The sequence below is a fragment of the Drosophila subpulchrella genome, chromosome 2R (assembly GCF_014743375.2).
Source record: "Drosophila subpulchrella strain 33 F10 #4 breed RU33 chromosome 2R, RU_Dsub_v1.1 Primary Assembly, whole genome shotgun sequence".
NCBI classification, from domain to species: Eukaryota; Metazoa; Arthropoda; class Insecta; order Diptera; family Drosophilidae; genus Drosophila; species Drosophila subpulchrella.
This window is the reverse complement of record NC_050611.1, coordinates 932,942-953,725: the sequence shown is the minus strand read 5'-3', so window position 1 is coordinate 953,725 and position 20,784 is coordinate 932,942. Positions and strand designations below refer to the sequence as shown.

The 20,784-nt window shown below is 38.1% G+C and overlaps 1 protein-coding gene and 1 long non-coding RNA gene across 8 annotated transcripts; one reads left to right on the top strand and one right to left on the bottom strand.

Moving 5' to 3' along the window:
- The first annotated feature begins 880 nt into the window (after nt 1–880).
- LOC119549431 (amphiphysin) lies at nt 881–20,600 on the top strand. Of its 7 annotated transcripts, none has more exons than XM_037857518.1 (11): nt 882–1,329; nt 15,777–15,912; nt 15,985–16,175; nt 16,239–16,343; nt 16,406–16,576; nt 16,705–16,786; nt 16,842–16,964; nt 17,995–18,408; nt 18,469–18,636; nt 19,318–19,460; nt 20,039–20,600. In XM_037857518.1, exons 1-11 carry the CDS (start codon nt 1,261–1,263, stop codon nt 20,117–20,119), a joined length of 1,683 nt encoding a protein of 560 aa, XP_037713446.1. In that variant the 5' UTR covers nt 882–1,260; the 3' UTR covers nt 20,120–20,600. The 7 variants fall into 7 exon arrangements, with proteins under 7 accessions (XP_037713444.1, XP_037713446.1, XP_037713445.1 ...); XM_037857517.1 differs by having other exon boundaries at nt 17,935–18,408; XM_037857516.1 differs by having other exon boundaries at nt 881–1,329; nt 17,935–18,636.
- Nucleotides 4,142–6,957, bottom strand: LOC119549432. Its single transcript, XR_005219415.1, has 3 exons — nt 6,137–6,957; nt 5,626–5,678; nt 4,142–5,556 (listed from the first exon to the last, which is right to left on the bottom strand). It is a non-coding gene; the product is annotated as an uncharacterized LOC119549432 (long non-coding RNA).
- Nucleotides 20,601–20,784: the final 184 nt, after the last annotated feature.

The following is a 20,784-nucleotide window of genomic DNA, read 5'->3' as shown; positions in this document are numbered from 1 at the left end:
ATCCAATAGTGTGATAATATTCAACAAAATATAAACAGGAGAAGATAAGTAACAACAATAAAGAACTCGCGTCTTTTAATTTAGGGTCTAAGCGTGTGTTAAATCTTAGTTAAAGCATTCCTTTCGTTTCGCCTTAAAAGGTTAGTGTAATTTACATCATATTTGTTAATTATGGCTCATTTTAATTGTTAACTAAGCAATGGGTGTGAAACTCTGCTGCCTGCCCACCCAAGTTACCACCCTGGCTCTTTTAGGGTATGGCACACGCAGTATTTCCGATGCACAGCCACACTGCACTCCTTTGCCGCAGCTGAACTCGCGTTAGTGATGCAAGGTTGGGTCGAAACTTCGATGTCGATGTTCATCGATGTTTGAAAAATGATAAATCGATGTTGTGTGTGTTTTTGTTAATTAGAAGCCTTTTAAATTTGTTGAGATTTTTTGATAAATTAAATAAAAATAAATTAAGACTACATAAATAAATGCTTTATTAGTTTTTATTTTTTGCATTGAGTGGCTTAGCTAACAATATAATTAACAGAACTTAAAACTGTATCAATTCATGATTTTTCCGTTGTCTTGTGATCAAATGTTGCATTTGGCGCTATTTTCGTCAATTTTAGGATGTTGTTATTCCGGAATAAATACATTTGTAATTGCAAATAACTATATTTATATATATTTTTCACAATATACTTACTTCTGCACACTTACTTCCGTGCTGCACTGAAACCATATGTGCCATGTTGTGAAACTCGACGCCCGATGTTTTGTCAAGCATCGATAAGCGTCGGTATGACACAAACCATCGAAAAACATCGCCCGAAAATCCTCGATGTTCGATGCATCGATGTTTTTTTTACATCACTAACTCGCGTTCTCTCGTTTATCACTGTCGTCTTCCACATTCGTCGCCTTTTCTTCTCCGCTCGTCCGTCGACTTTGTGCCATTTGTTTTGAATATTCCGAGTGAGTTCGACGCGCCCGTAAAAGTCGCAGCGCATTGCCAAAAATCGGGGGCCGCCTATATAATATAATCTCGTTAACAAGTGTGTGGGCCCGATTTCGCATCGATATTGTTTAGTTTGTTCGAAACGTAAACACAGCACTCGGTTGTTTATCGTGCATTTAAAGTTTCCCGCAAACGGAGGACTGTGCTTTTTCCAGTTGTGCCAGTTAAAAGTAGGAGGCAGCCCAAGTGCAACTATAGAAGGAATATACAGATATTCAAGTTAATACCAAATCCCTCGTTCACACTGAATGTCCGAGAATAGAGGCATCATGCTGGCCAAATCTGTTCAAAAACACGCTGGACGTGCCAAGGAGAAGGTGAGTTGGAGTCGCGATGCAAATTGCAACGCCCACGCAAGGTGGGAAGGTCATGAAACCCACCCCCGTACTATGCACCACCCCCAATCGCTGTTAACAGCAGCCTTCCAGCCGGAACCGTGTCCCTGCCCTAGTTATCCAGCTGGGTCACCCCCACTTGCACCATTTCCAGGACAGATCTCAAGCGTTTCCAATAAATTTCTAGCAGATGCAGTCTAGTTTTTATAATCCAATAAGAAAATCGGTGCACACGCAAGTTAATAATACCCAGAGGCAAACCTGTTTGTATACGAAATATATGTTTAAACTTAGATAAAAGAGTTGAAAAATCAGTAACTAAAAAAAGCAACAAGTTTGTTTAGTACAAAACATTACAGAGCTTTAATATTGTTTCCAAAAATATAATAAAAGCAAGAAACAAATTTTTATTTTTATTTATTTGGTTTTTTTTTTTTTAAACCAATTATTTATGTTTTAAACTAAATAAGTATTTGTATCAAATAACTTTTTTAAATATTTAACATTAAAACTATAAATACAATTTTTTGAAATTTGAAAAGCCTTAAAAGTTGATGCACCTTAAAAGTGTATCATTAATTGTAGTAAACTTTTTAAAAGTTGCAATAAATTTTAGGGCCCTGAAAGTTATAAAGGCCCTCCCACAAAGATTTCCCTTTGGTAAATCACCCAGAAGATGTGGAGAATGTCTGACACCTGTCGCAGTTTTAAGCCAATCCCAGGTTCGATGATTTTCATTTTTCCCCATTCATGAGATGCGTTCGTTGGATTTTTGAATGTTTTTCATCTTTCCGCCGATGCGTACAAGTGAAAGTTGTGTTGTAGTTGTTGTATTATTATATTTATTGTTGTTTGTTGTTTTTGTTGCGTTCGATGCGGCGAAATGTCAATAAAGCGGCCCAAACAACGTGTAAAAGCTGACCCAAAACGGGTTTAGATGCCTTCACTTCACTTAACTTCGACTTCGACGGGCGCATTCCAAGAGCTCCAGAGTGGTTCGGCGGCTAAAAATGCTGTAATCTCAGCCAGAGCTGTAGAAACGCTGCTATTGATTTCTATGTATATCCGTGTGAGTTGGCATTTGGGTCTGATTTCTAAAGTTCGTTGGTATTTGAGGTCTTTTTTGGGATGCGACCATCTTGCTCGTGTGTTGGTCATTAAACTTGGAACCACAAATTCCTCGCCTAAATGTCACTGTGAATCGGTTTTAGAAGCAGTTTTCAGGAAGGTTTTCTCCCAGGAAATGTTTTTATTAGGTCGATTTAAACAAAAGGCTTTCTAGGTTTCAGTACTTTGGGAAATTTGTTAAAATCTAACTGGGAAACTAACTATAGAAGGGTTATTTACGGAATATATTTGATTTGTTCAGCTGTTTAATAAAATGTTATTTTAATTTAAAATTAATATTGAGTAGACTTAAAGAGCATTAAAAACGTATCAACTTTTAGAAAAATATTGCAGTATCAAGGAGGGAATGCGTTTAAATCTCAATCATTAAGTAACTTTGGAATTACTGCCAAATTATGCATAATTAATTTAGGATCGCGTTGTGGGCCCTGGGAAAAAATAGACATTTAATTTTAACGAAGGCCGTTCTGATCATTCACTTTTATCTGAGTATATTAGACCCAGTTAACTCCTGAATTCGCTTGATTTTTGCCCGGCTCTCTGGTCTAGTTTATTTCATAATTTTCCCTCTAGAATTTTGAAATTTATTTTTAACAAATTTCGTTCTCTGGGCGGAATTCACATTGCTTTATTATTATTTCGCATGGCGTGTGCTCAATTTTCGAGCAAGCAGCAGATTGTGATTTTTTCCCATCGAGCTTCTCGCCAGAGAAAACTTGTCAAGCGCACACAGGCACAGCATCTTGTGGATGCCTAGATACATTTTCATTTGAGGTGCGTTGAATTTTTCCCCGGCCAGTCAGCCGCGTGAAAATGTCGTTGTCGCCGTCGCTTTTCCTGCCAGTAGTCAATCTTTAAATAGAACTCTCTCATCTCCGAATCCACTGGGTGTGTGTTGTATATATACTGTACAATATTCGGCTTTTGTTTTATAACTCTACGCATACTTTGCCTTTCAGTTTTTCTAAGTTTTCTATTTGCCGAATGGGAGGAGCAATGGGGAAAGCACACAAAATTTCGCCCGCGCCGCTTTTCTCGCTCCCCGGCTATTTGTCTATTTTTAAGCGGCACCGCACAACAGCTGCCAAAATGTGCCTTCCCCTCGGCCATTTCCCCCTCATTTTGGCCCGATGCAGTGCATCAGCACCGATTGACATTTTATTGGCAGTATTCAACCCGATCCAAACTTGCCTGTTGCATATTGAACTTCTTGTTGCATGCCGACGAAATGTCAACTGTTTTTGGGATTTTATTTATACCGTTTTGTTCGCAGCAATTCAAAATCAATGCGAAATTCGCTGTTAATTGCAATTACTTGAATTCTCAGCTGATAAATATAGAAAATTGGGCCTGCATGTCTGAAACTCGGACTGAATTTACGGATCTAATAAAAAATATTAAAAAGGTTTTATTCTCATAGTAATGCAAATAATGTTAATAAGGTAGTTTAGTTAGTTAGGCGTCTACATTAATGAAATTTGTGATAGATCCAATTAAAGTTTTAAAAGGAAAGTAAGTGTAATGTAATAAATACTACAAATTTTTTTTTTTTTTTAAATTTATTTTATTTTTATATTACTACCAATCATATTTGTGCGACTGGAGAACTGAACATTATTGAACATTAGATGGGCTACACAAAATAATCAAAGTTATGCTGCTGTAGGCAATTCCCACAAGTTCTTTGGTTTCCATTCCAGTAAACATCCAGAAATCATTAAATGTTCCCTATCCTTTTTACTGCTGATCCCATCAATACATAATCAATTTAGTGTCGGCTTTCGGGAGTGGACAAGTTCTTAATAATTCCCAACCGCTCGAAATACGAAGCGAAGGTATCAAAACCTAACAGATACGTGGAAACATTGGGCGGCTGACTTCAAGAAGGGAAAAGAACAACAAAAAATGGCATGTTTACATATGGGTAGCTTAAATATCAGACACTGCAGTTTGCGACTTTTGAGCATTTTCATTATATGTTTGTCAGTATATATCACGTTATATGGTCCCCATAATTTATCAAGTGCTACAGTCTGGCGTTACGCCCCCTTTATCCGAAAGGGGCGTTTTCAAAAGTACTGACCACAGATAGCTCCTATTCAATAGCTTTATTTAATCGAGCGTGAAGCAATCTAAATGTCAGAGACGGATACAAATAAAGATATAGACACCATAATGCGACAGATGTGATTGTTAAAAGTTATATACACTGAAGCTTATTAAAAAGAAGAGTGTTCAATTATTAAAATTGCCAACAATCGTGCTTGAAAGTGAAGGAGACGGAGGAACTGAGTCTTTTGTGTCACTTTTGATTGCATAACAATTGGAATTACTTCACAGCCGGCTCACTTTGCCTCATTAATGCACAATTGTGCAGTTTGTTAGGAAAAAAGACGAAAGATAAAGTGATTGGGTGTGAAGTTCAAGTGTTAGTCATGAAACTCTCACTATAACACCACCCCCAATAAAAGTTCTATTTAAATCTGCAGTTTGTTGTTTAACCCAAAAAAGAAAAACGACCAGCGCAAGCACAAGAAAAACGAAAACAAACTTTTGGAAAATGTGTAGCGCGTGAAAAGACGCAAGGTCAATTACTGTCGATGTCGATTTGTACACTCGAGTCCAAATGAACGAAGGCATACCCACACACGCTCACTCGAAAATCACACGGCCACAGGTCGTATACGTAATTCTTTATTGGCCACTCACTCAACACACACTCTTCACCATCGATTTGATAATCGGAAATCGAACTGGGACTTCATATTCTGAATAGGTCTCACCTTGCCCACTCAAGCGTACAATTTCATAGTTTTCTAACACGGTATTCTCAGCCATTTGTTTGGTGCTCTTATATTTGGTTTAAGTTTCGGGATCGTTTTTCTTCAGATACGCATTTCTTATCGTACTTCTCCGCCCTTTTGAGTTTTTTCACATAATTTATTTTTACAGTCCATTTTTTGTATTTTGTAATATTAAATAGGTATTAATAGGTACCAAACACAATGGTCTTTAAACGTTAAGGCTCAACATTAAACTACGTTTTTTTTAATTGCAGTAAAGCTTAGATTGTATTTTCTTCTGTAATTATAAAATTAGTAGATATTAGATATTACTGATTTTCTGTGGTTTCCCAACTTTACTACTCACATGTGTTCGGTTGATTATAACTCAACAGATTATAATCTTATCCTCTTGCTTTGCTGAAAATTTGTATTATATTAGTGTGTAGTGTAATGTAACCTAAATAATATTTCCTCTTGATGTGTCTAGATAGTTTTAACATATTTCATACAGATTAAGCTGACTTGACAAATTTATATGGTTAAACACCTATTTTAAAAACTATAAATTAGACGTTGACTAATTGACAATTAAATATTGTTCAAATACTTTCCTTGGAAGTGTTTTTTGCAATGCATTTAAATTGCTTTCAATATTTTAATGGAAATTAAATGTCAGCGGATTATGAAAGTAGAATTTTGAAATTCAAATTCAGTAAGCAAGTAAATACAATTTTTCTCATGTTCATACTGAGTTTACCTATTTATTTATATGATAATTAAATGCCATCAGGTTGGATAAATTCACATAAAGTGTCTCCATTTAAAAGTGGAGAAAGATACAAAAGCTAATCTCGGGGAACAGTGTTTCTATTTACCTGTCTGACCCCAACTGCTGCTCCAAATCCGAGTCCCCAGTTGGGAACCTGCGCTATCTGGGTCCCAACTTGTTGGCCAAGTCGACTGTCGGATCTGCTTATGCACATAATACATGAGCATCGTATCTCCACACTGTGTCAGAGGGAAAAAAGTATCAGATTTAATTCTCTGCTCACTATTCGTATGCGGAAATGGGGAGGAAAAGGGTGGAAATCGGGGGCTAGAACAAAAGGTATTAGATCGGAAAACAGATCCCAACGCAGATACAGAGCGCTGAGCACGCGAGTTGCTAATGCTGTTGCTGTTGCTCTACTTTGAACTGCAATAAAAAATAGGGGAAAAACAAAAAAATAAGGCGACTTTCAAGGCATGGGAACCCACTTTTCATACTGCGAAAGTGTTGTCAGTTAGTTAACTTGTTATAATAATTGTTTTTATTTTCTACTGTTGTTTTGGGTGGATTGCAAAACCGGTTTGCGGACTTTAACTGCGTTTCAGCTTACGCAATCGCTGGAATATAACTTATGAATTTAAATATTAATGGAAATGCAAATGCAGCTAAAATATATATTTCGATGTGAAAACTTTCTTTTTATCGGCCGCAAGAGTGGGGAATATGTTACGTAAATATTGGGAGCTTTTCAGCTTAATTGTTTCGTTCTCATTTTTGGGTTTTTTTTCGCGCTTGTTACGCTCAAATGAATCCGGTGTTAGTGTGTGTTCGGGTATTAGCATCGGAATTAGCATAGTTCAAAATTTGCATCGGGCTTCGAACCCCATACCCTCCTCGTTCTACTTGAGTGGCACAGAAAAAAAAGTGCATTTTATTTAAACCAAATGAATACAATAAAATGTATAAATAACTAGATCTTCCTTGTTAAATATTAAAATACATTTTTTAAGCCAAACGCAAAATGCAATATTATACGAATATCTAAATTTTTAAAATATTTTATTTTGGTGCAACCTTTTTAACTTATATGATTTTTGTTTTATAAAAGACTCACAATCAATGAATATAAGTAATCAATATTATATATATATATATTTTGTCTTAACTTTCTTAAAGACCTGCACTTTAGTATAAACTTGTTGAACCATCTACGTATTTTGGTTCTCTGTACCACCTGCAGCATTCATCTTTCCGCCAGCTGGGGACGCATTCGTGCCGCTTCGCATTTGATTTCATTTTTGCTGCCACAGCTATTGCTGACTTTTTGCTATTGCCCAATCAGGGACAATTGTTAGACCTCCCCCGCAACCTCTCACCTCTTGGCATCAAAGCAAAATGCACTCGCAGATGATTTCCCGCCACTCTAGTCGAGGTTATGAGCAATTTTCCACCGCTCTGGAAGCGTTTTATGCAATTTTTAGATACAAGAAGAGGGGATTCCCCTGCAGTCCGGGGAAGTAGTTAATTTCAATGAGATTTACACGGCACTGACTTTTCAGAGGGTTGGGGCATTTATCCACGTTTGACTTTTTCAATGTCAGTTGCATAATTTAGCAACAAGTGGTTTCTGCGGTTTCCCTCGTGTTTATCATTTTAATTGTATAATTTTCAACCGGGTTCTATTCTTGAAAAATGCATTAAAGGCTGGCACGAAAATTGCCACAGAAACTAAACGTATTCTGAATGCGCAAATGGAAATTGAATTGGGGCACGGCAAGGAAATGTGCAGTTTTTCTGGTTTTGTTTGATCTCCGAATGTGAGAAAAGTTTTTGGAATAATAACGCCAAAGGAATAAAAATGTATTAGAAAATGATTATTTGGCGAGCAACATAGGAAATGTCCAGAGTGCATTTTCTCCAAAGCTGTTTCGGTCTTCGATCAAGTGGAAAATTCAGTTTTTCAGCGTTTTGTAAATATTTTTGTAATGTACTGCCTGCCAGCTGCGTGGATTTGTAATTAAAAGCAGTTCACTGACTTTTGCACAATTTGCAATTGCGAAACGTGTGTAAGTGTGAAGTGGATTGAGAGATTGGCTGGGAGCTGAAAAAAATTGTCAATCGTCAGTGGTGCGTGCTGAAACTCCACTTTTCCTCTCATTTCCCTTTTATCTTTATTTTGCCCTGCCTAGCATTGTTTTTCGATTTTTCAAGCCAACAATCCTATCAGTAGAAATGTGTTTCCTACGTATTTATGGTGTTTCCAAATATAAGTCTGCTCAACATGACGTATGCGTGATATTGCAATTGATTGTGGCGAAAATAATTGAAAAACTCATGGCTTTATCAATGAGATTTGACTATAATGGCAAGAAAAAAGCTAATTTGGTCTGATAAGCGCTCGTCACACGAGCTCTGTAACGAAATGGAATTCGCAACTTTCAGTCCCCCAGAAATTCCTACCTTATATACCTTCTTATCAGCGGAATCGTTTTTGTTTTGTTTCTCTGTTCGCTGGAGTTTATTCACACTACAAAAACAAATGGGAAAAGGTTAACCGTGACCATGTTATGCAACGATTATTTTCGATATCGGATGGAACTCAAGGTAAATGAACATAGGCCAGTACTGAAAATGTTACAAATTTCGAATCTAAAAGGTGATTTAATCATTTTTATTGACATTTTACTCCATTTCCATTGCTCTTGACCCACTTTTTATGGCCCAGTGATTCTGCTGACGATTTGGTAACGATCTGTTTAGCGATTTCCCGCATTATTCATCTAATGGGTCACGTGCCATAAGGTAGCCACATTTTATATTTTGGGTAATGTATGCAAATCACGTGGAGTTTTTCTTCAATGATCTCCGATGGCAGGCACTTGATATTTGCAATGAGTTCACTTTACGCTCCAATGCTAAACGAGCCAGATTCAAAGACACAATGACACAAAGATGACGGGATAAAAATACCAACTACATGTGGTTGAAACACTTTGACTAGTGCTAAGTATCCGCTCATGATTTGACCGCATTCACAAATATTTGCCAGTTACGAGAACATTTGCGGCCGTCTTATACATGTTCAGTGTGTGTTTTTGCTTTTCTCAATATCTTGTGATCGATTAGCATGGATGTATCACAAATGCGGCCATAATTGTGTAACCCAAAAAGCGTTCTTCCAAAAGTTGAAGGTGAAAATATGGGGTGGTAAAATTCAAAGGTTATTTTTCCGGCTCTATTGCTTCCCAAGGTCTATTTAAAATCTGTCTGTGGTGCTGATTCAGGTCGTTTTATTTGTAAGTAAGTCATCGTTACTAAGCTAGCTGAGTACATATACTTTAATTCATAAAAACCTAATATGACGAGTATATTATTTCTCTAAAATGTCACATTCTCTGGAGGGAGACGTCTCCGACTATGATTTATTTACTTAAAACCCGTCTAGATGTATACACGTGATAAATATTTCTCAAGACGTGTTCACCGAAAACGGTGAAAAATTCTCGACATTACATAACCAGATAGTAATGCACACACAGCCAAGCGAAAACACTTGAAAACAATTCGCGAAAACCTGTCGCCATGCAATAATCTCGCAAGCTGCTGAAACGACAATAATTGCGCGGCTTTTGTCTAGCTATAAAAGTATCTGAGTATCTGAGAGATACACAGCTGAGGCCGAGCTTAAATAACTGTCGCCGAATGCGTGCTCAGCGGAAGCTTATTAATATCGTATATAACCGATAATAAAATAAAAAAATTAGGAAAACCTGTTGCGGACAATCCCCCGGTTCCCAAACTTCCCAACCCCCCTCTTGAATATCCGGTTGAATCCGCCTCTTATTCATTTATTAGTTGCATTTCATTGAATCTAACCAATATTCGTTTGGTGCCGTAAAAACTTTTCACTTTGACGGGGAATCCGTTGACTTTATAAAACGTTTTTTGGCTTTTCATTTCAGGTGGTCGCTGTTGTTTACTTAGCCCATTTGAATTCCACTTGCAATTAGCCTGGCATGTTTTCTATTTTCTATTTATTTTGAAATAACAACAAGAGCAAATGTTTGGCTTGGTTCAGTGAAAACGTTTTCCATTCGAAATGCAGTGCCAAATGAAAGTGCTGGGATCAAAAAAAGGTCTTTATAGCCGGGCTCAATTAAGGAAATTAACATAGACGTTCATTATCAATTCAGTTTGCAATAAATATCTGGGCAACGATCTGAAAATAATCTCTGGAAATGAATGATGCAAATATGTAGCTACTGCTAACATCTTTTTATTTGCCAGATAAATAATGATGTTGGTCGCACACAGAAAAAAACATTTATTAAAATTGAATATAATACATTTTGAATTTGACATACTTAATTTTAAAACTAAATAAATTTTGAAAATACAATTGAAAGACTGATGGAGTTTAAGTGGACTGTACAAAATGTAAATTTATTTTATTCAAAGTATTAAGTCTTAAATGTGGGGTTATCAAAATGTTTGCATTTTTTGAGTGCTCACTGCTCCCAGTTCCCAAACTAGTTTGGCAAAAGATTTCTCTACTAATTAGCAAGCTGCTCCCCAAGTTGACTAGAATCCAGCGAAATTTCCGCGGGCCAGCGTTTTCTTCATCTTTGTGGCCAATGGTTAATGCTAATTGATAAATCACATGACAAGACGAGCTGGAAGCATCTCAAATTCTCCGATCCGTGCATGCATGTGGGATAAATATTAGTTTTCTACGGCAGCTCCTCTTCTTCTTGCGCCGATTCCTCCCTTCTTTTGCCGATTCGAACTTTCTACGAGTACAAACGAGTTTCACTTTCCACTTGCCTGAGCCGATTTGACCAAAGAAAGCGATGGAAAAGAAAAAATAAAGAAAAGAGAGCCCGAATGAAGATTATGCAAAATGGGAATGGAATTGATATCGTTCATCGAAGTTGCGCAACGGAATTCGATTTACATATGTAAGAAATCTGTCCATTTACGTTTCCATTTCAATCTCCATCCTAGCTCGAGCTTAATAACCATTTGAAGTCATTATTAATCGAAATTACCATAACCATATGTCAGTTCTCTGTCACATGACTCTCGGGGGTGGTGTTTTTTTCAGGGGAGGATAGTCTGGGCAAGGTGCCAAAACCGGTTACTGCCCACAAATAATTTGTTGCTGTCATCATCGACTCAATAAGCACCGCTAACCAAACGGAGCAACAAGTTGGAAAAAACGTAGAAAATAGTCGTAAAAAAGTGGGTAAAGAAAAATGTACTTTTGTGGTAATAGGTTAGGTCTTTGGCTTGTCCACACGAATACATATAGATTCCAATACTGAGATTCAAATGGAAAGGTACACTGGGACTCAGTACTAGAAAATGTTCATCTGTTTTTGGTGTAGCAATAGATAAAAATCCAATATACCATGTCCATCCTAACCAATAAATATTTTCTGTAATATAAATTGCATTCTGTCCAAACTGAACTGATTTTCAAACTCAATTAGAAACCAATTAACTGTTATGATGGTCACATATTTTTCTAGTAATAGATTTTTATAATATGATTTTCATTAAAAGGGTGCCTCCGTTTTATTATCAAAAATAGGGTAAGATAGAAACCTACTGCAAAAACGCGTTCCTACGATTGAATACCATTTTTTTAAATTTTCGTATAATTTTTCATAAGTGTACCTAGCTACAGATACATGTCATTAAACTGGGCGGCCTCAACACTGGCACAAGGCAAGAGGGTCCGAAGTTGGCCCGGCTAAAAAGTCTTCTTCGGGCACACTGATCTCTACACTTCCCCCTTTTCTCTAGTTTCCTTTCCCCATCACCCGTGTCATGGCACATTTCCACATTTCTCTCGCCATTTCTCCTCCTGCCATCCCCTTTCTCTTTTCTCGCTTTTCGCCGGCGGGCGCATTATTCATGCCAATTTCTACAAGTTTTTTCACAATTGTTCTGCGTCTGTTATTTGTTCTCAGTATAAGTAGACAATGTAGATAGATACTCGTAGATACTTGGATGCATACAGCTGTATATCTACTCTTTTACTCGTTTTAAACCTTCTCTAGCCTGTGATTTACGTAGGGTATAAATGGGGATTATTAGTGTTAGTACAGTGTTTAACCTATACTAAAAACGATACAATGAACTTGGGGAGTTAGGACTTGGGAATTGAAGTTGAATAATTTAAGTTACATTATTTCTGATTTTTTATTAATCTTGGATGAGTCATAGATTTTTAGAAATGTCAATGAAGCAAGTGTAAGTGTTTCTACTGTTAAAAATAATATCTTAAAACATTTTAACCAAATTGTTTATTAGTTCTTATCTTTCTAATTAAAATAGCATTCTAAAATAAAGTATTATTAATAGGTCTTATTTAGCTCAGAGAGTGAAAAAATGACTTATGCGTGTTGTGTCGGTTTAAAAATGAAACCTCAAACAATTTCCAGGCAGTTAATAAATGTTTTCTTCGTAAGCATTTTTCCCTTTACAATATAACTAGTAATCGAATGATTTGTACATGCATGTCAACATATTTTAAAGTAATGAGTGCAGGGTAACCCTCTTGTCGGACTTGATTACTAGACTTGTTGCACGGGCCTGTGGGTATCTTTTGCAACTGCCACTGTCTGCCACTGCGCATTCCTTGCAAACTGGGCCAACGTCTGCTTATGGCCAAATGCGAGTGAACATGTCCCACATTTCCCCCACCGATGTGCACTTAACTTTTGTTTGTTTGCACTTCGCTGAGCGTGCCGTTTCATTTCATTAGATTGCAGTTGATTCCCTCCCCGGACAGATCCGAAACAGCTGTGCGATGTTGTCATCCATTTCAGCCATCCTACGACCCACATCCTACGCCCAAATCTGCAACTTTAACACACCAAAACGAGACATTTTCCACTGTGGTCGAGGTCGTTGCTGTTTCTGTTTCAGTTTGTTTTATTTCTACTTCTTTTCCAGACAGCCAAACTGGTTAACCGAAAGTTACCCTAATATAAAGCCCACGTTAAACTGCAGGTTTTCAAAAGAGTGCACTTAACAAAAATAGTTAAAACAAATTTTAATATAAATAAGAAATATAAATAAGAAATTAATCTGAAATTATTCTCCACTTAAACTCGATAACCTGTGAATATCAATCTACGTCCTTGTCTTTTATTTTCCATCTTAATCCCACTTTATTTATTTTTTGTTTTCTGTGTAGCTGAAGCATATGGTATCAAATCTGTGGCTAAAATGGATTGCCCTTTTAACCTTTTCGTGGTTAAACATTTATTGGACCCAACTTTAAGTTTGTTTGACTTTTTTTCGGCCTGCGGCGGGATCCCCCGCGTAGAAAAGCTAAACGCACATGTTGCATGGGTGGTTGCTATCGAAATAGGAATACACAAATTATATATAGGCAAGTCTAGGCGTACAGATATGATTTTTGGCAAGAGATCGCGAGAGAGGAAGATCATAAAGAGAAGGCGGGCTAGAGCGACGTCAGTTTTTAAATAAATGACAAAATCTGCAGAGGCAGACGTTCCACATATACAGACTATATGTGCGCGCCTCTAAATATACATATGAAATGAAAATTACCAAGAAAAAATTTGGTGACGCAAACTGTGACAGGCATTACACATGGCCAACAAAAAACTATAAAGAAAACCTCCAAACGGAAGTGACCAGCCACAATTGTCCTTGTTTCGCTCACCTCAAAAGAATTGATAAGAGTTCCAGCCTTGGCAACAAAAGAATCACAATATCTATTGCGTCTATTTGATAGTATCTTTTAATAAGACAATCTTTAGCTGAACGCGATTGACTCAGACCGGCACCCACTTAAGTTCCCGATTTACAGATCGAACCAACTAGGGAGTCAAGTAAACAAAGACCTTAACCAGAAACATAACCGCTTGGTTTCAATTACGAAAATGGTCATTAAAGTGTCTTAAGGCGGCAACCAGTTTGTTGTTTAGGCCATATAGTCATAAAGGCATTGTGTGTGTGTGTCTTTTGGCCTTAAAAGGTTCATGCGGTGGAGCTGCACTTGCTGGAAGTTTGCGACATACTCTTGGCCAAGGAAAAGAACTTTGACTTGTTCATAAGGAACAACCGCTAGAGATTGATGTAAATATGAGCTGCAATTTAACCACTTGTAAACCTAATTCAACTGATTGCCGGCACTTTAGGTATTAGCATAACATCACACAACTGGACTATAAAATACTCGTAACTGTTTAAAACGACCCACAGATAAGATATGCTCGTTGAAGGGCATTTCATGTTCTTGTTCATCGAGCGACTCTCCTACAGTTCTGACTTGGCTAATTCCGTATGCGTGCCACATGTCGTGGCTCATTTGACAATCGCTCATAACGGGGCTTAAGCGAGTGGTCAAAAAATGCTATTAAATAAAGCAACAAACCCGCCCTCAGAGGAAATCCAATTCAAAACTTCCTCATAATGGTAGCTACACAAAAAAAAATTAAAAATGTAATCTTGATATTATCGACGTACCAATTCTCATGGTAATTAAATGAGTACGAGTTAAAATGTCAGTCCTTTAAATATATTTGTTTTCCAATCTTTCCTCAATTAAACAGGCATAAAATATTAAATTTTTTACTGTGCATTTATTTAAATGGGCATGAGCACCTGAGAAATAACTGCAGGTATATCAAATTATCTATCTGCCGAGTTGTGCGCAAAATTCAATTAGCCAACCTTGTTATCTGCTCATGCTTCTTCTTTTTTTGGCCAGTTCAGATAGGAGTGCTATGGCCTTAAATATTTGGCCGGCATTTGTTGAATCTCGGCAAATAGGGTATTTTCCTCTTATCGCCGGGTATCTTTAAGCACGTTGCGTATACGCACAGATGGCCGAGAGCCAGTCACTCTGACTTTCGGGACGTGGGCGATTTATTCTGTGATGACGATGACGAAAACTGTTACAAGGCTGAGTTGTCAATGTGCTCTACAGTTTACAGACACATTCCAAGGCACCCTGCCTCCAAGCATTTCCTGCCTGCCACCCCCTCATCTTTCCTCACTTTTTTCTTCTTTAATTGGTCGTCGAAAAGCCATTAACTGTGGCACGGATAAGTGCCACAAATTGACCGGAGGCAAAAAAAAAGAAGAACAAATAAGTATAACATCGTTCTTAACCCAAATGCCGTTGACAGCGGCATTTTTAACACACATTCGAGTGTATAAACTCTTGCCAGCGATAAGCTAGATTGCGGAGATCCGCATGTGCCAACAGATTTAGCGAGTTTTTCTATTTTCCGACACCAAAAGAACGAGAATAAGACAAACAACCCGCCGCCAACAATTGCCAAATAGTTTTTTTTTATTTATACTTTTTGGGCCATTTGCGGTTCCGCTGAGTGCAATGATTGAGTGATTCCAAGCCGAGTTTAGTGCTGCCCACATTCCAAACATTTTTGAATTCGAGATGCTGTTATTGACCGACCTTGCCTTGCCCACTCAGACAATGTGAACTCAAAAGTAATTTAGAGGTAAACGAACAAATGCAGCGTAAACCTAACATTTCAGTGCCCGTGAAGGCATTTAAAAACCACAATTTTTAAAAAATATATATATTAATTAAACTCCATTTCAAAAAAAATGTTTCTAGAATTCTTGAATAATTTATTAATATTTTCCTTTCTGGGGTGATAAAAAATATTTCCATTTATTCCTCTTGACTTTTGGGTGTAAAATTTTATCTAAGCACCTACTCTTATTTCTTACAGATTTTACAAAATCTGGGAAAAGTCGACTGCACCTCAGATGAAATTTTCGACGATCACCTGAACAACTTTAACCGCCAACAGGCCAGTGCCAACAGATTACAAAAGGAGTTCAATAACTACATAAGATGTGTTCGAGGTAAAACATACCCCCTAAATTCTGTAAATTTGCAAGTCCCATTGGTATTGACTATATCCTATGTTCCGACAGCTGCACAAACCGCCTCCAAGTCGCTGATGGACGCCGTTTGCGAGATCTACGAGCCACAATGGACCGGCCACGAAGCCCTGCAGGCGCAAACGGGAGCCTCGGAGAGTTTGTGGGCGGACTTTGCGCACAAGTTGGGGGATCAAGTCCTCATACCGCTCAACACATACACGGGACAGTTTCCCGAAATGAAGGTAAAATAGGCCTAAAACTATCATGGTGAGCTACGTTATTAGAACTCTGTAATATTTCTATAGAAAAAAGTCGAGAAGCGCAACCGGAAGCTGATTGACTACGATGGCCAGCGTCACTCGTTCCAGAATCTGCAGGCCAATGCCAACAAGCGCAAAGATGATGTCAAAGTGAGTAATATTGTTGAGTATAACAACTGAAGAGATTTTTAAAATATGTATTTCATTCCTAGCTAACCAAAGGACGCGAACAGTTGGAGGAAGCCAGACGCACCTACGAAATCTTAAACACGGAACTCCACGACGAGCTGCCTGCCTTATATGACTCTAGGATACTGTTTCTGGTCACCAACTTGCAGACGCTTTTTGCCACAGAAAACGTTTTCCACAACGAAACGGCCAAGGTGGGTATTGAATACCGATCGAATAGTATAAGATAGTCCCAATATAAATATTGTTTCAAAAATGACAGGGATAAAAAAGGATCCCTACAATACATTAATACCACCTCTTTCCATATTTTCGAGCACAGATTTATTCGGAACTAGAAGCTATCGTCGACAAATTGGCCACAGAATCGCAGCGCGGCTCCAATACGCTACGCAAACAAACAAGTAAGGCTTTGATTACATATCGCATTCTATATTTAACCCGTAAACTATTAAATAGGCAATCCCATCAAGACATCGAGTCCAGTGCAGCCGCCAGTAAATAAGTTAAACAACGCCAACATCAACAGCAACTATCAGAATCAAATAACCACAAACGGTGGCTCCAGTTTGGCAAACAGCCGTAAGTCCCCTCAACAGGTTTTTTATAAGATCTCCCTTTATATATCTTTGTATCTCTCCCGGAGAGCCTCTTTTTATTTTCTGTTATTTATTAAATCTTTTATTTCTTTGCTTTTCCTTGATTTTCAACGTTTTTTTAACGATCGATTAAACAAACAAAAAATAATCGTTATAAATTGCTCAAAACTGTACAAACAATCAACAAACAATCTCATTAAAAAATCCATTAAAGTTTAAATATATATTTCTGTTTTGATGTACTATATAAAAAGAGCTCAATATAATACACAACATATAGAAAATTTGTATAAACGTATATTATATTTGATATTCGCACCAATACCTGGCATATACTATATGAATAATATTCTGATGATGGTGATGATTTCGCTCAAGTTTTTTGCAATTTATAAGAAATTGTTTGATTTAATTTTGTTTGGCAACTAATTTTGTTAACTATTCGTATTGAATTTTAACCAAAAACCACCTTTGGCATTGCGAAAACATTCCATTTGTAGACAATTTAGCTTGTAAATAAAGACGAAATTGTTGGCGGCGGTCTGGCGATCTGGGCTAGCTTTAATCTTACTTTATAAGGGACATGTAAATTATTGACCCCATAATTCTATCTTTAAGCAATTCAAAATTGAGATTGGCAGCCACGCAAAATGAGGTATCCCAGGTTGCTATCGACTGACTGAACGGACAAATGGAATGTTGCATGTTCTTGTTGCTTTTTGAAAGTTCTGATTGAGTTTTTCCCCTTGCCCTAACTCGCATGTCCTGAGTTTTATTTGATTTGTTTTCTCTCTTTTTTATTTAATCTTTTGTTTGGAATGATGCTAACCACAAAACAAAACGAAACCAAATTGAATGATATAACCAAACAAATGCATTCGACAATCAACAAAATCACAACGTATAAAATGAAACAAAAATAAAATACACACGCGAAACGACACAACAATTAGCGACATCCACCAGCTCGTCGCTGCAAGAGCCTCGATTTGATTCAGTTTCTTCAACACCAGAACCGCCCCCGGAATCCCCAGCAGCAGCGGTAGCAGCAGCCACGCCCAGTAGTCCCACGGAGAACGGGGTAACCACCAAGTCAGTGGAGCGTCCCGAGTTGAGTGCTCTTAATGCGAGTGCCAAGGCAACCACAACCACGCAGACGTCGCCCACGGAGGAGAAGGTGGTGGTCAGTGAAGTGAAGCCATCGCAAACTGAAGGAGCCACAGCCGCAGCAGTAGTAACCACTGCAACACCTGCCCCACCAGCCACACCCGCCCAAGTCAATGGCAACAACAATGAACCCTCGATCCCCAAGGAAGGTGGCAAGCACCCGAAGGAACTGCCATCCACCACATCCAATGCGGAAGCTGCTGCCGAGGCGGCGGCCAATAATGGCAATTCCATCGAGGAGCACAAGCAGAAGAAATTAGGTAATGACACAACAGCAACAGAAACAGAAACAGTCACCCAGCACTTAGCTACATCAACAGATACAGATAAAGTAGTAACCAAATCAGATACAGATACAGATACTAAGAGCAGCACAGGCACAAGTCAGAAAGGTAGACCAGTACCAGTAGTTAATAGGCACAGCGTAAATAATCTTAATAAGAATCCGTTCGAGGATGACGACGATCGCATCTACGAGGTGCCCGCTGGTGAGTAAACCTCAAAAAACGAGTCCACTGGGTGTCCACACTCGCTTTCTATCTATCACACTGTAGTCTTCTCACTCTCTCTTCGCATCCCTCGATGGATCACGTCTAATCTTCTGTAATCTAAGCTTTAGTCTCCTGTGTGATTGTCGTCTAAACCAAATAGAGGATTACTGTATTGGTATTGTATTGTAAAACGATTGTGTGGCATGCTGCGTGGGGCATCCACAACGGCAGGATCTCAATCTCATTTCCTGGGCTGTGCATCTATCCCTGTATTTCATTTAGTACCTTTAGTACTTAGACTAAGCCACTTCATGTTGTCTTAATTCGGGATTCGAACACGTAGGTTATCGTACAACTATCTCAATAATAATCACCCATCCATTTACCATTGCTTGCACGTTCGCTGCTTCAGTCGTTTATCCGTTGGTTTTTTCCCAAATTTTTCACCCCACTGAAAAACTAACAGCCCAAAAAAGTATAAAAGCCTGAGAAAGCGCAACAACCACTAACCCTTTTTGGCCAGGATTGCGTTTCCGTTGTTCCTTGCGTGCCTTTGTCTACTAAACTCGGTTATGAAACTTTCGATGTACACTGTGTGACGTACGAGTCCTTGAGGGTTTTGGTACCCATTCCCTACAAATAGATCTTAAGATGGAAACCATTTATTTCTTTGAACAGATGCCAATACCGCCGACTTGCCGCCCGGCGTCCTTTATCGGGTTAAGGCCACCTACGGCTACGTTAAGGAGGATGTGGACGAGCTTAGCTTCGAGATCGGAGACCTTATTCGCGTTATTGAGTACGACGATCCCGAGGATCAGGTAAAGTCGATTGAGTAAAATTGTTGTGTCATCATATGTATAATACCGCAGCAGATGATTTTGTAAACAGGATGATTTAAAGTTATTGTCTGTCTTTATTATTTGTACTTGTGCATTATTTTATGGCTAGTATTTTCTGTTGAAAAGACCAAAATTTTATTCCAGTACTTAGTTATGAGCTCGAGTATTATTCACTACAGAATAGCATTAAAAATGGCAAGCCGTACATTTATTAAGGCATTAATGAATTTAACTTCATATATATTCGAACAACATTTAAACAAAAAAAACCTTTTCTAGTTAGAAATCAAAGTTCACAATGTAAACTCTCTTAAAACGAAAAGCATTTCACAGTTGATAGTACTTATCTTATCCCTGAAAATAACAAATTAAGCCAAAGGGATTCTGAAGATCGTCTTAATGTAATGTAACACATCTGCTTGGGTATCACCTACTTCGGAATCCGAAGATAAACTCTCCCCCGAGCTTTGCACGCGCTAGTTTCCCCCTCCGCGCCAAATGCAGACCTCCGCACTTCCTGTCTATATTGAGTTCAGTTCTTTATTGCCAACTTGCAGGAGGAGGGCTGGCTGATGGGTCAGAAGGAGGGCACCACCGAGAAGGGACTCTTCCCCGCCAACTTCACGCGCCCCATCTGAAGTGGCCAACTGCGGGTCAACTGGGCTAGCAACGAACCAACAACAACTTCAGTTACACCATAAAACACTTTTCGAACGGAGATCCCAATCCAAACTTTCGGCCAAATTTTCTTTGTGAGCGCTGCTTTCGTTTTTGTCCAGTTAATAAATTCTTGTTTTGTGAAATGTATTCGGGATTGGCAGCCCAATCGAGGGATTGTTCGAGCAGTGCTTCCAACAAAAATTGTTATTGTTAACGAGACCCAACACCACACAAAGAAGAACGCAGATAAGGAACGAGAGAGAATATTTTGGAAATGTTTCAAACATTATTTTTTAGTTCTAAGTTTCAACAAAATCTAAAGCATAAAACTACGTATACATATATTATTTGTTAATCCTATTATTGTGCTCATAATTAATGCGATCAAAACGTATCTAATTTGTAATTTGTTAAATGCAATCCACAAATGAAACGCATATCACTCGAAAGCCAGAGTAATTGTTAAACAAATCAAAAGTCGAAGGAGATGGCCTGAACCTTTTGTATTTTGTGTATTTTGCAAATATGTAGTACGAGTTTTTTATAGTCAATTGAGTGTATTTTTGGGGCGATGCAAAAAAGGCCAGATGTAATTCCCCTGTGGTCCCCGAAGTTTTGGAAATTGTTTTCAAGTGACAACTTG

Bases quoted from the DNA above. Each gene is read 5' to 3' on its own strand.
- LOC119549431 (XM_037857516.1), top strand. From the start codon at position 1,261: ATGTCCGAGAATAGAGGCATCATGCTGGCCAAATCTGTTCAAAAACAC. The intron at 16,577-16,704 runs GTGGGTATTGAA...TTTCGAGCACAG, and splicing joins TCCACAACGAAACGGCCAAG to ATTTATTCGGAACTAGAAGC. The intron at 18,637-19,317 runs GTGAGTAAACCT...TTCTTTGAACAG, and splicing joins CATCTACGAGGTGCCCGCTG to ATGCCAATACCGCCGACTTG.